This window comes from Sus scrofa, chromosome 14, assembly GCF_054392235.1.
Source record: "Sus scrofa isolate SSC_HxYL_T2T_F1_AM1 chromosome 14, Sscrofa_HxYL_maternal_Yorkshire_Landrace_v2.0, whole genome shotgun sequence".
Lineage (NCBI taxonomy): Eukaryota > Metazoa > Chordata > Mammalia > Artiodactyla > Suidae > Sus > Sus scrofa.
This window is the reverse complement of record NC_139396.1, coordinates 20,823,409-20,838,000: the sequence shown is the minus strand read 5'-3', so window position 1 is coordinate 20,838,000 and position 14,592 is coordinate 20,823,409. Positions and strand designations below refer to the sequence as shown.

General features: G+C 51.4%; 1 protein-coding gene across 1 annotated transcript; it reads right to left on the bottom strand.

Annotated features, from left to right (window-relative positions):
* Positions 1–468: 468 nt before the first annotated feature.
* On the bottom strand, positions 469–12,801 carry S1PR3 (sphingosine-1-phosphate receptor 3). The gene is made up of 2 exons (XM_001925270.7): positions 12,595–12,801; positions 469–3,959 (listed from the first exon to the last, which is right to left on the bottom strand). Exon 2 carries the CDS (start codon positions 3,814–3,816, stop codon positions 2,683–2,685), a length of 1,134 nt encoding a protein of 377 aa, XP_001925305.1. The 5' UTR covers positions 3,817–3,959; positions 12,595–12,801; the 3' UTR covers positions 469–2,682.
* Positions 12,802–14,592: the final 1,791 nt, after the last annotated feature.

Below are 14,592 nucleotides of genomic sequence, written 5' to 3'. Positions count from 1 at the left end.
TGGCTGAGCTGGGCAGATTTCTTCATGAATGTCACCACCAACTCGTTGCGCCAAACAGTGGCTTCTTCCTATGTAGAATGTAGTGTGGAGAGGTGAAAAATTAGCGCCTGTACCGGAGAAAGCCACAGAAAAGGCTGGTTCTGACCTAGTCTCTCCTATAGCTTCAATTACAGCTAAGGCAGCAGAACCAAATGTCTCATCTCTTTTGGCTGTACTTTGCCTGCCGTGACTTCTTTCTCACCATCAAAAGCATGCCCTTCCTTCCCCCACCCAAACTGGCAGCATCCAATACCCCAGAGTTTCCTGAAACACCAGCCGTGCTAGTGGGATGTGTAAGGGAAAAGTTATCGGAGCTCCAAGAGTGCTTTAATTCCTGCAGAAACACCAGCACCAGCCGAGAGGTCATGCTGCCATTCTGCATATCATCAAGGGTGAAGACAGCCCCCAATGTGGACTCCCAACAACAAATTTATACAAAGGCTCTCGGCTTTATTTTTCTTTAACAAACATACACGGGACACGGTAAAGGTTACTAACCGAACGAGATCTAACGCACAGGTTCTCTGTGGCTTTGATGCATTCAACGTCTAAACGATGTCCAGGTAGCCAGTTACGGATGGACACCTTGGTACTAAATTTGATTATTTTTTTAAACACATATCAAACAGACACAGTTTCTTTTTTGGCGTATTTTTCATTCAGGTTTCAAAAAAAGTTGGGGTTATTGTGCAAAGTGTTATTGTTATCAGTGCCAAAGGTCCACATTTCCCAAAGCAAGTCAGAACTAAAAGAAAGTTCTCAAGCCATTCCATTACCGAAGAGAAAATGCAATACCCGATGTTTTGCCTTTTTGAGGCAGCTTTTTTCTTGTCATTTTCTTAACCCGGTACCTTAATGCTTACCTCTTCTAGAAATGGCCTGGGTTTTCTCATACTATTTGACAAGAAAATAAGCTCCTTTTCAGTGATTTAATGAAGGCAACAAAAATGTTGCTGATGAGCCTCTCCTTATACATAGGATTTGTCTCACTAGTAACAAAAATTAAGGAAGATGTCAATTGGTATCTGATCGCCCAGGACCCAGAGAAATGCTTCTAAATGAAGAGGAACTTGCATCAGATAACAAAGAGGAGTCACTTTCTCTTTGAAAAGTTATTCATGTATTAAGACTTCTCTCCTAGTCTTTACTAAAATTCCCACTGAAGCTAAAAACTTCAGGGGTTCTGATGGGAGGTTTACCCACGGAAGAATCCTTCTGAAGGTTGCTTTAAAAAAAAAAGAACTCAGCACATCAACTATATGCTTATGATAGCTTTGCAAATTTGTATATTTTTCATCCATTTGTGCTGCATGAAGAATACTTAGGGATGACTGTGCACAAAAACGCCTTCTAAGGAATCCCTTCAGAAGGTAAACAGGGGGTCAACCTGTGTTCAAGAGGAAGATTACAGAATTACTACATTTCTTTAAAGAAAGCACAAACCACCGGATGACGATTTAACTGCCCTCACGGTCACTGTCAGGGTCAGCTTTCGGGAATCTGAGACTGCGGACGGGGCCCAGCTGCTCAGCTGTGACAGCACAGGGGGCGACTGACTTGGCACTTTTCTGATACAGCTTCCAACTCAACTCTAATCAGACAGAAACTCCCCTTCCTCCTGGAAAGGTGAAATGGGCCAGAGGCCTGTCCTCTGCTTCTCCCTCATGGGTTTTTTTTTTTTTTTTTTTTTTTTTGCTTGGGCTGGGGTCAGGCTCCTCAAATACTTGGCTGGCTTTTCTGTGATTTGGAGAAACCCCAAACAATTCCATAACATGGCTAATTTGGCTTCTGGATGTTCTTAAGACTCTGCAGAGACATATGACAGAAGCGAAGCAGGGGTCCCCTTGGGGGACATATGCCTGCAGAATGTACTTGTTCTCACCAGCAGCCTCCAGACAAAGTCAAGGGCAAGTCCCAGGACAGTTTGGGGTCAGGCTCACACATCTGAGACCAGCCCTAAACAAGCTCTTGGGGGGTCGGGGGGGCGGAGGGGGGCCCCTGGGCTTTGCAAAACCTGCTTAACTTGAGACTTCCTGTTAGTTTAAGGAGACTAGGACCAGCATGTCCACCTAGTGCCCAGCATATAATTACACCTGGTGGTTCAGTCAGAACATACGTGTTCTCCCTGTTACATGACTGGACCATATACTGAAGCTTATGCATGGACCAATGGCAGACATTTGAAAGACAAGTGCTCTGTAACACAGAAATGATGAACAGAGAGCATCCATTCCGTGCATAGTCAATGTAGTGTAAAGTTACCAAACACCATCCAGATGTTCTGGGAAACACCTTGTACGCTGTGTGGTCCACGAGCCTCCCTCTCCAGGCACAGTGGACAGTGGCCGGTGGGATTCTGGGGAGGGTGGCTGATGACATCAGCAGCTTGGTACATTCAGAAGACCCTGGAGCCTAAATGGATCAGGCACTCTCGTCTAGACTGACATGGGTTGGTGATTGGTCAGGTCGCCTCCTGAAGAGACGTTCACACCAGGCAGGCTGTTGGCGGAATAGATTTCCTGAGTCCCAGCTCTGGAAAAGCCCCCATGGGTGAGGCACGCAATTAATCAATAAGGCTGCAGGGCTGGCTGCTGCGCCCGCTGTGGAGATGCAAGGATCCCCTGTTCCTCGAGGCTGGCGCCCTCACTTGCAGAAGATCCCGTTCTGCAGGGTTTTGTTCCTGTCGGTTATGCAGGGTGAGGCAGCCATCTGGGGGTCTTCCTTGCTCTTTGGGGAGGGGCTGCTGTTGTTGCTGCCGCTGGATTTGCTTCTGCTAGGATCAAGCGCAGGCTGGCTGGGCAAGGAGCGTGCGGCCCGGCCCCTGACCAGGCAGGTGCAGACCAGCCGGAAGAAGGCCCGTCGCATCTCCTTGCTGGCCAGTGTGTAGATGACAGGGTTCATGGCGGAGTTGAGCACGGCCAGCACGATGAACCACTGGGCCTTGAACAGGATGGCACACTCCTTCACCTTGCAGGCCACGTCCACGAGGAAGAGGATGAAGAGCGGGGACCAGCAGGCGATGAAGACGCTCACCACGATCACCACGGTCCGCAGCAGGGCCATGGACCGCTCCGAGTTGTGCGGGCTGGCCACCCTGCGGCTGCTGGACTTCACCAGGAAGTAGATGCGTGCGTACAGGATCACGATGGCCACCAGGATGGCCGTGAAGATGCTGACGCAGAACGCGATGTACCTCTTGGAGTAGAGCGGCAGGATGGTGGAGCAGTCGGGGAGGTTGTGCAGGCAATTCCAGCCCAGGATGGGCAAGGCGCCCAGCGAGAACGCGATGAGCCAGCACATCCCGATCAGAAGAAAGACGCGGTGTTTCTTGTTGGCGTCGTAAGGCCTCATTTTGATCATGGTCAAGTGCCGCTCGATCGCAATGGCCAGCAGGCTGCAGGTGGATGCCCCAAGGGCCACGAACATGCTGCCTTCCCTTAGGAACCACACCGTCAGAGACAGGCTCAGCGTCTTCTTGCCGGACATCAGGATGTTGACCTTGTAAGCTATGCCAGCCAGCAGGTCGCAGAGAGCCAGGTTGCCAATGAAAAAGTACATGCGGTTGTGAAATTTATTGTTTTTCCAGATGGCAATCAAAACCATCAGGTTCTCCAGGACAATGAAGCTGCAGATGATCAAGAACAGCACGGTGGTGAGCGTGCTGCCCTCGGGGGCATCCTTCAGCCGGCCCTCAAGTTTGCCGACGTAGTTGTAATGTTCATGCAGGGTCTCGTTGGAGGTGTAGGGTCTGGCGCTGGATGTGAGAACCACGGCCATCCCTTGGAATGTACCCGCAGTTAGCTCCAGAATCCACCAGAGGGCGCCCTCGGACCGTCCATTTCCAGGGAAAACAAAAACTGCGGCTCAGGCTGCAACAGTGATCCAGGCCAGATCCCAGCGAAGGTGTTGAGACCCGGCTCCTGCAAAAAGATAAAAGAAGAGGGTCCCCAGTGATAAAGTAACAGCACCCAAGAGCCACAACTGCCGCAAAGTTGGAGAAAGGCACTAAAAAATGCTGAAACATGTGGACGCCTGGTCCTGAAGGCCCCAGAGAGAGCCTTTCAACACAGGCCAAGTTCCTAAGTGACCGTGGAGACCAGAAGGAGCAGTTCTGGGTCTGCAGTTGTGAGGAGGAAAATTCAGTGTGTGAGCACTGCCACCATTCAATCATGGAACCATAATCACACTTGCATCTGGAAATCTCAGCACTCACCAGTCTTTCCTCATCTACTGCTCAGGAGCAGGTAAACCCTCATCCCAGTTATCCAGAGAGAAACTGAGGATTGTGTCAGGTCCAACAAAACAGGATGGCCTCTGGAATAATGCACACCCAATTTGTGAAACGTACATGGTGGGTTTTGGAGCCACAGTGTGGGAAGTTCTCACACTTCCCAGATGGGACCCCTGGTGCCAGGGCCACAGCCAGATATTGAGTCTAGTTGGCCCCTGGGTCTGCCCAGTGGAGAGCTCGGAGACGGGCTACGTGGCCACAAAAGGAAGAACAACACAGGGCATGTATGGCTACTCCTCTAGCAAAAGAGCTGAGCTGCAAAATCATAATCAACTGCCATTGAGACAAACAGAAGAAAAGCAGGGACTACCTTGGGGACTTCTGAATTTGGCTTAAAATTCAGAGTTCCCATATAACTGTCCCAAAACCCCTCAATGCTCAGTTGGAGTATGTGAACCCAAAGAAAGCGCCAACCTGGGGCCACTAGGAGAGTTGGGCAGAGAACCAAGAGCCAGGCCTTCAGACAGTCCTTCCCCCACCCCGGACCTGGAGGCACCCCCCACCCCCACCTGTGGCATCATCCATCGGCCTCCCATCGGTGAAGCAGACCCCACTACCAAGGGAGAAACGGTTTTCACTAAAGGCACCGGTTCTACATTGAAATTATTTGAATATTTAAGTATCCAATTAAGATCAAGTGAGATTAAATTATAGCAGCCTACTATAGAGCCAGTAATTTTTTTTTTTTTTAACTTTTATAATGTTTAAGTTACAACTGTTACTATGGTTCAGAGGCAAAGGACCGCTCTCCAATGACCTGGGGCTCTGAATTTTGGACTGTGATGGAACCTGAAGGCATCACCCACTCACTGAACTCCAGACTTTGGTTCTGGAAGGAGCCTGGGCCTCAGTATTGGTGGCTGCTCTGTGAATGACAAGCAGAGGAGGCTCCAGACAGGGCTCCCTGCTTTCCTCCCACTTGGGTGCTGGACCCAGGGCCCAGAGGATGCTGTTAAACCTCCCCTCCCTTAATCTGGGGGCATCCAGTTTTCTGACATGGGGCACAGACGGCCCCACTGCTTCTTTGCAGAGATTTTTCTCCAGCGTTCTGGAGCTTCGATGGAAGCTTGTTTTAGAAACCTGGGGGGCCCCCTGGGTCTGAGCTGACACCTGTGCTCAGCTTCTTGGCCCTTTTCAGGACCCTTCCAGTCCTCTCCATGACAGCCGTGTGAGGTCACGAAGGACTGAGGCGGTCAGCCTGACTGCCAAGCATTGGCCGAAACCTCTTCTAACTTCAGAACAGACAAGTAGGCAGGTTCTGAGGCTGGACTAAAATGACGACATACTGGAGGGGCACCTGCCAAGGTCTCCCCCCATCGCTAATGAGCTCCCAGGGGCAGCACAGGCCCCCAGGGCTGCCTCAGACAGGAGACAGGGCTCCCCACCCACCCCCAATGCTTCCTGTGGTCTCTCACAGCAAGGACAAGGGGCCTTGCCAGCAGGTCTTGCAGGGACAGACGTGAAGGGGGGTCAGCTCAGTGGGCAGCCTTCCCACCCACCCCTTCCTGCTCCTGCCCTTCCCCCATTCTTATTGACGTCTTGTCCGTCCTTTAACTTCTACCTGCTCTGTAACATCCTGTCCCTGGTGACTGCCCCCATAGGCCAGTTTTCCAAACAAATGGCAAGCTGTCTTCTTAAGAGTGGAAACAGGAGTAGCAGCTGACACCCTCTGAGCACCTTCCCTGGAGCCCCTTATTTAATCCTCGCAGGACACCGTGAAGATGGCGCATCTCTCCTCTCAGCACCTTGTGCACTAATGGGTGCCCGGGACCCCTGTGTGCTGCTTCCTCTCTCCTCTGTGGGCAGTGCACGGAGAAGCCGGGCCCCCCCTCTGCTGGCCTTTCCTGGCCGTCACAGAAAACCGGGCACAGGAGGACTCAGCCCCCTGGTTACGTTCCCACCACCTCCCGCCCCAGAGCACAAGCCGAGCGTGCTCAATTTCCCCGTGGGGATCCACAGTCCCTGTGCCACGTGTGTCCCTGTTCAAGGAAAAGGTGCGGTGCTAAGGCAGGGAAGAGGAACACGTGGGCCACTCCACTGAGAGTCACACATCGGCCGCATCCTGGGAGCGGCTGTCACTGACACAACATGGTCACACTGCTGGCCCAAGGGTCCTTCACGTGCTGCACCCCCCCATGTGAGGCCCCCTGCTGCCATGCCACCCCTGAGTCCTTGACCCATATGTCTGATTAGCCCCCAAATGCCTCTGAGACATCTGCTTTCCCACCAGGGGTTTCTGTTGCAGGATCTGATATTGGCCAGCATAACACGAAGAGTTATGATGGGAATTGACTTAGCACCGGAACAGTCTGAATGACAAAAATAGACCAAAGTTACCTAAAAGGACAGGAATGTGAACGGTACAGGAATTGCCACTCACACTGGGGTGAAGGGGCTCCAGGCACATGCCTCTGAAAGGCATCTGCAACCAGGGTAGGTCCGAATTTTGTCTCCTGTGCCTCAGTTTCCCCCACGATAACTCCCAGGGCATTAAACACCTCCTGGCCCCCTCCAGGGCAGTCTCCACCATCCAATGTAGACGGCAGGAAAGCCGGTCCCTCTGACACTGCTGGATCTGGACTTCTCTTGGGAAGAGAGAACAGAGGAAGACAGACCACAGTCTCTGCAGACTCACACCAACTTTTTTTCCCCTGAATATGTAGAGTTTTGATGGAATTGAGCAGAGGAAAAAAAGGAAACAATAAACTAAAAATCAGCAAGAAAATAACCAAACTAAAAATAGTCCGTAGCCTAAGATATGCCAGAAACATAAACGCATCAAAACCATGAACCCCAAGTGAACACATTTTCCCATTAATGCTCGATTTATACTTTCCCTTAATTAAATATTCATCACTCAAGGAGTATATTTTTTCAGAACCTCTTTTGTTGAAGGTGAGTCTCTGCATTTTTTCCTAAGTGGAAGAGAGCCGTCTCTCTCTCTCTCTGGAATCCCAAAGCTTATTTTCTTTGGATTATCAACATTAGGAAAGTAGACCTCTCTGAGAGGTAAGTGCTGGGCTAACGGCCAGATTGATTTCGGATGCATCTGAACACCACTGTGTGTTGTCGAAACTATCTCATTGGAGCGTTCTGGCCTCCACTCCTGATGGGGTCTAACACAGGCTCCACGTTTGCTGGAAGAAGACTCTGAGCATCCCAGGGTCCCCAGTCCCCAAGAATCAGTGGACCCTGCTCAGAGCGCCGTGGGACGTCAGCCCTACTTGGTTCATCCATCCTGCTGCTGTCGGTCACTGCAGGAGTGCTGGGCACTGCCAGCACCTGTGCTTCTGGGAGACCAGGCTGTCCTCTCCCCCTTGGCCCCTTCTCGTCACTACCTACTCCCAAATGAGACCGCTCTCTGGGCTTCTCATCTCCTGGCATAGCTTAGCCTGTGCCAGACCTTCACATAGATGGAGCTGTACAGTGTTCTGCCGCGCCTGGCACCCTCCTCTTAATATGATGCTCCTATGACTATATGTGGAGATGTGGTGATTCCTTCCTATTGTTCCCAGCATGTGCATGGACGTAGCATTCTCCATTCTTGGTCGTGGACATGGCGTGGTTTCCATGTGTGGTCGTCCTAAGCAGTGCTGCCAGAATGGGGGGAGGACATCTTCTTGGCGAGCCTGTGCGTTTTCAGGGAGCACTGCGAATTTCCTAGCGTTGTGCTGATGTCTGGTTGGGCTTTGATGGAAGGGTTCTTACAGAGGCTTATGGAGCCTGGCCAGTGGTCCTGCAAACTGGTGTCTGTGGGGGAGCTGAAGCCCCCACAAGACAATAGTTACACATTACAAATGCTCACATTTTGCTTTATTTTAGAAGATAAGTGTCTGGGGCTGGCAGTGACCAGCATCTGCTTTTATGTTGTAGAAGTTTGATCACTGCTTAATTTCCACCTGAACACGTAAAAATACAGCCTGATGCTGAGAAGTGTGGCTGAGTGCCGGCTAGTCCTGTACATATTCGGAGAGCCGGGGATGTTACAGAAGATACACGGGTACTCAGCCAGAGATGCTTCTGCTCGCGGCAGGGCTCCTCCAGGAAACCCAGACTGTGAGAGATGTGTGCCCATAACAGGCCTTGCTTACATCCGTTAGAAGCTCTTACTTCCAAGCTGTGCTCAGGGGCCCGGATCCCCAGGCCCCTTCCCCCACCCACTCTGAGTGAGGGTTTGACAGCGGGGCTGGCGAGTGAAGGTAAAGGCAGCACCTCACCCATGCTTGAGGCCTGCTTAACAGGGACCCGCTAGCCAAGGTTTTCACTTCACGCTCCTTCAGTTGGGGTCTTCAGATCTACCACACGGCATTCCAACACCAAGCCTTTTCCTTTGTGCAGAGAAGGAATAAAACACCTTCTAGAAGGTGGTTCAGAGCAGCAGCATCTCATTCCCTTCCCTTCATTCCAAGGAGGAGCATCTGTGGGGAGGGGTGAGCCCGGCAGGGGCCGATGGATTCCAGATGTGCTTGCCATGCTAGCCGTTCAATTTAAAAAAAAACAACAACAACAAAAAAAAACTCTAAAACGAAGGAAAAGGGGAAAAGTAAAACCTTTCCACAATCTGGAGTCTGTCTCTCTCTAATGGCAAAAATGAAAACAAAACAAACAAACAAACAAAAACCTAGGATAGTGAGAAATTTATTGCTCCTGGTCGTATGCAGGACGCTGTATACTTAAAGGCACATTCTTCCAGTGCATCCCTTAATTGAATTAAAATATGAAGCATGTGCCAACACGCAAAATTTCTTGGAAAGCAAGGGGTTTTCTGGTCTGTGTAGAAGGGTTTACAAAGGAAATAATGAGTTGGCTGTTTCATGGCCCCAGCAAAACTCCTTTGCTAAAGAGTATTTTCCCTCACTCGGGTTTCTTGGGTGACCTCACTCTGCTTTCAGAGACGGTGCGTGGCAAGAAGCTTCACACACCCAGCAGTCATGCCTGCGAGTTGCTGGGGGCCCATCAGTGGTGCTCCTGGGGAGATAATGGCTGTTACAGATGAATGGCGTCAAGATTCCATTTCTCCTCCTCTCTTCTCCAAGCATGGAAGTGAGTGAGCCCCTGGTCCGGTTTCCTGCTTCCCAGTGGCTTTTCCACAGGTTATTCTCTTGACAAACAAGGCTCAGAGGCTGACACAGATCTGGGCACTACCTAGGGAGCCTAGGCACGCAGGCTGTGCCCAGGACCTGGCACTGGCAAGCATCTGTCTCCATGCACACTCTCCTGGGCATCCAGGCTCGTTGCTTGGAGGGCAGATGCTTTCAATGCAAGATATCTTTCCCTCCTTGCTTTCAGCCAGGTTTCTCCAACCTTCTCTTCTCTGCTTGCTCTAAGTTAGGACATAGAATTGAATTCCTACCGAAACTGGCACCGGGTAAATGAAAGTTTGTGGAAATGAGCTTCTCCAGGCATATGCAAAGAAGAGATGTCCCGCCCAGGAAGTCCTAATATGGAGTCCCTTTCACCCCTTCCCAGAGGGTGCTCTTACTCAATTACACAACACATGCATCACACACTGCAGGTACCGTGTCTGGTCCCCACTGCAGCATGTACTTTCTGAATGTACACTGGAGGAAACCGAGCCCAGGACTGGGAGTCACTGTCCTCAGGGGCACAGCCCGGAAGAGACTGCACTGGGCTGCACGCCTGTGTCATCGGATTCCAGTGCTCCAAGTCAGGGATAAGCCCTTCCGGAGGCTGCCCCCCTTCCATGTGTTTCTCACCTAGAGAGTGACGAGAAATGTTGCATGCTTGAGACTGAATTGCTTCTCTGCTACTCTGCTAGCAAAATGCCGGGACGCTAATCTGGGGGCTTTACTGAAGTATACGGAATATACAGAAAGCTCTGGGCCTAAGGAAATGAAGTAGTGTCTTTAAGGCCAAAGAGCTGAGTTAACTGACTCAGGGGACTCTCTCTCCAACACATGGTACCAATGGGACCTTAGAGATGCTCAATCAGTGCCACACTCTTCTCTGAACAACCTTGTCACCAATTTTCCTGACTGGCCTATTCCCTGGCCTCTTATAGATGCAGCTTGTAATGCTTCAAAAACAGAATGAGAACATTCTACGAAAAACAAAAGAAGGGAGTTCCTGCTGTGGTACAGTGGGTTAAGAATCCAACTTGGGTCACTATAGAGGCATGGGTTTGATCCCTGGCCCAGGACCTTCCATATATGCTGCAGGTGCAGCCATTAAAAACAAAACAAAAAGAATTTCATGCCTAGTAACTATAACAACTACCTAAAAATACTATTACCTAAAACGAGATGGGATAATATTCCCTCTAAAAGCTCATGGAATATCTCTTAAGGCAATGAATTAATTTTTACAGAAACTGTATGGCAAAGGAATCATATGAAATGGCTCCAAAACTGATAAGAAAGGAATCACAAAGCCAGATGCATACAAGTAGAACGGCTTGTCTAGCCCAGGGCACCACAATCTTGGCTAAACGGCCAACACGACCGATTGCCCAGGGTTGCCTTGCAGGCTGTGTCAGCACCAGACTCATAGTTCCAAGTCCTGGCAGAAAAAAAAGGGTTTCTCCAGTTGGGCAACCTCAAATGTTTTCAAGATTATGACACACTCCAATTCTCCTTTCTCTGTAACAAAAACATATGCATACTTTGTAGGTACTGAAGTGCTTTTAGGAGATATAAGAGATACCATGGAATCAAACGATTTCCAGAAAAAAGGAAAATCGGCCTCTGAATTTTGAGAAATAAACTCAGGAGGCTGATATCTGAGGCTCCTTGTACCGGAAATGGGAGTTTCACAACCCACATAGGGCAGGAAATTAGGAGTGTCGTGCATTTAATGAAACACACAAATGTAAAGAGGAAAGCAGAATTTTCAGAGATGAAAGTCAGTTGAGCCATCATTTTCTCTATATCGTCTTGAGGGCTGCCTTTGAGTTTTGGATCCCTGGTGGCAAGCGACAAGAGCGCCTGAACTAACCAGTGCATACTGAATGTCTGCTGACTGAGAAAACCCACTGTGTGGTTCTACTAGGGCAACGGAATTATTCATAGCGGCATTGAGCTCTGCATCAATGAAGTGAAAAACTGTACAAATTTGGACAGTTTCACAACTCCTTGAGTATCACACACTCACACACGCACCACACACACACACACACACCCACACCCAGAACCGCTACCTACACCAGCAGCAGGCAGGGCCATTCTTGTTATGCATACACCCACAGAGCATAATCCTGCCCTTCTTCTTTCTAGGAATTACATTTTTCTTACCATGCATGCCTGCAAGATTTTCATTAATGAAGAAATGAATGTCGACAAGATAAATTATGAACCCGTGATTATATACAGTATCTGCAATGTCTAATGTCCAGACTTAAAAGACGCCTACGTCTGGAAGTACCCAGGGCTCCAGGCTGGGGTCCGGTACTATGATGGTGGACCTCCCATTCTTCAAACAGTCTTCCAGAAGAGCTAGACTCTGTTAACGCTGCTACCCTTTCTTCATCCTCAAAGCAAAGCGTGTTCCCTTTAAAAACCCAGCGAGACAAAAAAACAAAAACAAAAACAAAAAAAACAAACTAACAAGATGTCCCTCTCTTACACTGAAATGTAAAAACACCACAAAGCAATATGTCCTTGGGAGTGTCCAAAGTCAGAGAGAGACAGTGAGAGGGAGAGAGAACCATCTGGAGACTGGGGGGTTAAAAGTGGCAAAGTTAGCATGTTCCTGCATCAGGCCAAAGAAAAACCAGTCCTGCCCCTTCCCCAGGCTTTATCTCAGTCATGCATGTAACATACTGATCTCTCCTGGCAACCTCACTACTGCATCCTAGGAACTTTATCTTCCAGCCCCGGATTCTGACAGCCCTGATTGCCTTGTTCAAGAAATAGAAGGAAAACTAGAATTGCTTGGAGGACAAAATAGAATGAGTTCCCCAAGAGAAAAACCACACACACACACTTTCAGAGTCCCCAGGTCCTCATCCTGGGAGGACACCTAATTTTTTAATTGTCCCAAGAAAACGACTGCTGGAACTTCCCCGTGAAGAGTCACTTCTCTTTCATTCGGCTCATTAAGATGCAGCTAGATCTCTATGCTCCACTGTCCCTGCCTCAGCTCAGACACCAGGATGGATGACCTGGGGGAGGGGTGATGCTGATGTGGAGGGTTCCTCAGTCCCGGTCACTGTCGCGCCGAGGATTGGCTGGAATTTTATAAGAAAGGTGGGAACGGCTGGCCCTACCCACCCCGGGTGCCCCGGGCCCTCGGCCCCGCCAGCTCACCTCGGTCCGAGAAAGGCTCTTGGGCCACCGGCATCCTGGCACCCTTCCTCCGCTCAGATGCTAGCTGGGCTGGGACGCCGGGGTAAGTCTTGGGGTTCGGGGATGGGGGGCAACGTTTCCGGGCCGGAGAGTCTCTCGCTCGAATTCGTCCTGCCACCGCGCTTGGCGCCGGGTTCCTCCCACACCGGCTTCCTCAAGCCTCTGCCCCCGCCTGGCTGGGAGCAAACTTTTCCAGCCGCCCGCCGGGGCGGGGCCGCGCTCAGCTTTCCAGTCCCGCCGTCCTGCCGCCCCCGCCTCGGCAGCCCCGCCGCCCCTCCCCCGCGGCCCCGCTCCCGGGACCCCACCTCCCCGCGCCCCGCCCACCTCCCGGGCCCACAAGGCCATCTCCCCGCCCCCCATCACCCTTCCTCCCGGCACCCGCCTCCGCATCTTCCCGCCACGTAAACCCACACCTCCTTTTGCCTCCCGCGGTTTCGCCCCCATCTTCCGACCCACCGCCCTCGCCTCTCTCACTTCTCAGTCCCCTGCCACCCTCAGACCCGTTCCCTCAGCGCCTTGCCCCTATCTCCCCGTCCCTGACCCCAGCCTCACCCTGTATCCCACCCTCCCGCATCCCGCACCTGCCCTCACCTCCAGACCCCTTCCTCCGGCCCCCGGATTTCTGCTCCAGTCTCTCTGCCTCCCAGTCAAGCACCTGGCGCGTCCTGGACCTTCTCTCACCGCCTCCCGCTTCCCGCCCCCCACTCCGTAGTCCTCCTGGGCTTGGCTCACCCCTCCGCCTCGGCCCCAGAACGGGCTCCAGACCCTGTGCCGCTCTGACGAGCTCCGGACTGCCGACCCCCGGGTCCCAGCTGTGTGGGTCCAAACCGGGTCTGGGGCCGGGCTTGGTCCGGGCGCACCGAGCTCGAGGGTTTGGCAGATTATTGTTATTATCGTGATCATCACCCTTGTCACCATCACAATCATTTTTGTTTGAAATAGACCTACCACCGACTTGAGGGGTGACATCAGGCAACATCTGGTGTGGACCTCGCGCCTGGAACCACCCTCCCTCCTTGAGCCTCTTGGCAGAGGCCACTCCTGGGAGCACACTCGCTCCGAATCCCTAGACCCACACCGGGACAAGAGCTCCTGGACCTGCAGCGGCAGATCTCAGCGATTCGCTCCTTTAGTGTGGCTAAATGAAGGCATCTCGCAAAGCGCCTCTGAAAGAAGAATCCCCAGGGAGAGGAGTACCGAATAGATTGGACAGGGAAAGGGAAGGCCCTGAGTGAGCGATCGCTGCAACCAACCTTGAAGCTTTCAGGGAGAAGGAGAAAGAAAAAAAGAGAGAGAGAGAGGAAGAAAGAGAGGAGTAGGAAAAGGAGAGAGGCAAGAAGAAGGCACCAGGGGACCTTCTTGCCAAAGCAAGACTACGCATTCCTGGGCAGACCGGATTGCGGCCCAGGGGGTCCTGGAGCAAGTTGGGGAATCTTAGGGAAAGTCTTCCTCGGAAGAGCCCCAAGCATCCTTCCCCTGGAGCCAGGAGCGAATGCTTATTAGGGGGTGGGATTGAGGCCTGAAGGGCAAGTTGCCAGGGCTTCTGCTGTCTTCTCAGTTGTTCCCCACTGGGAAAGCCAAGCCCTGGAGAAAAAGTTGTTTTGGGAGAGGGGTGGGGTGGCAGCTGCAGAGCTCTGGCTGGCTGTTTGGGCTCAGTGGAGGGCTGCTGCTGTCATGTCCTTGTGTCTGCTGAATCTCCTCTGCCTGTGTTGCTGAGTCCCCTCCAGCAGTGTAGCCTTCCACACTGGCTCATAGTAAATTGCAAGGAGAACTGAGTGTGCCTTCATCTTTATACTCCTACAGCATCAAGCCAGGAAAAGAGCCATTCACCATAGCCACTGTGTCTACACCTGACTGAAACGGTCCCTTGCTTCATCAACACATCTGTTCAGTTAGTTGCTTCACACTATGCAACATGCACTGCTGGGTTACAGGCTGAAGCTGTTTTGATTGGTGCCC

Excerpts from the sequence above, each read along its gene's own strand:
- S1PR3 (XM_001925270.7), bottom strand. The coding sequence starts at position 3,816 with ATGGCCGTGGTTCTCACATCCAGCGCCAGACCCTACACCTCCAACGAG.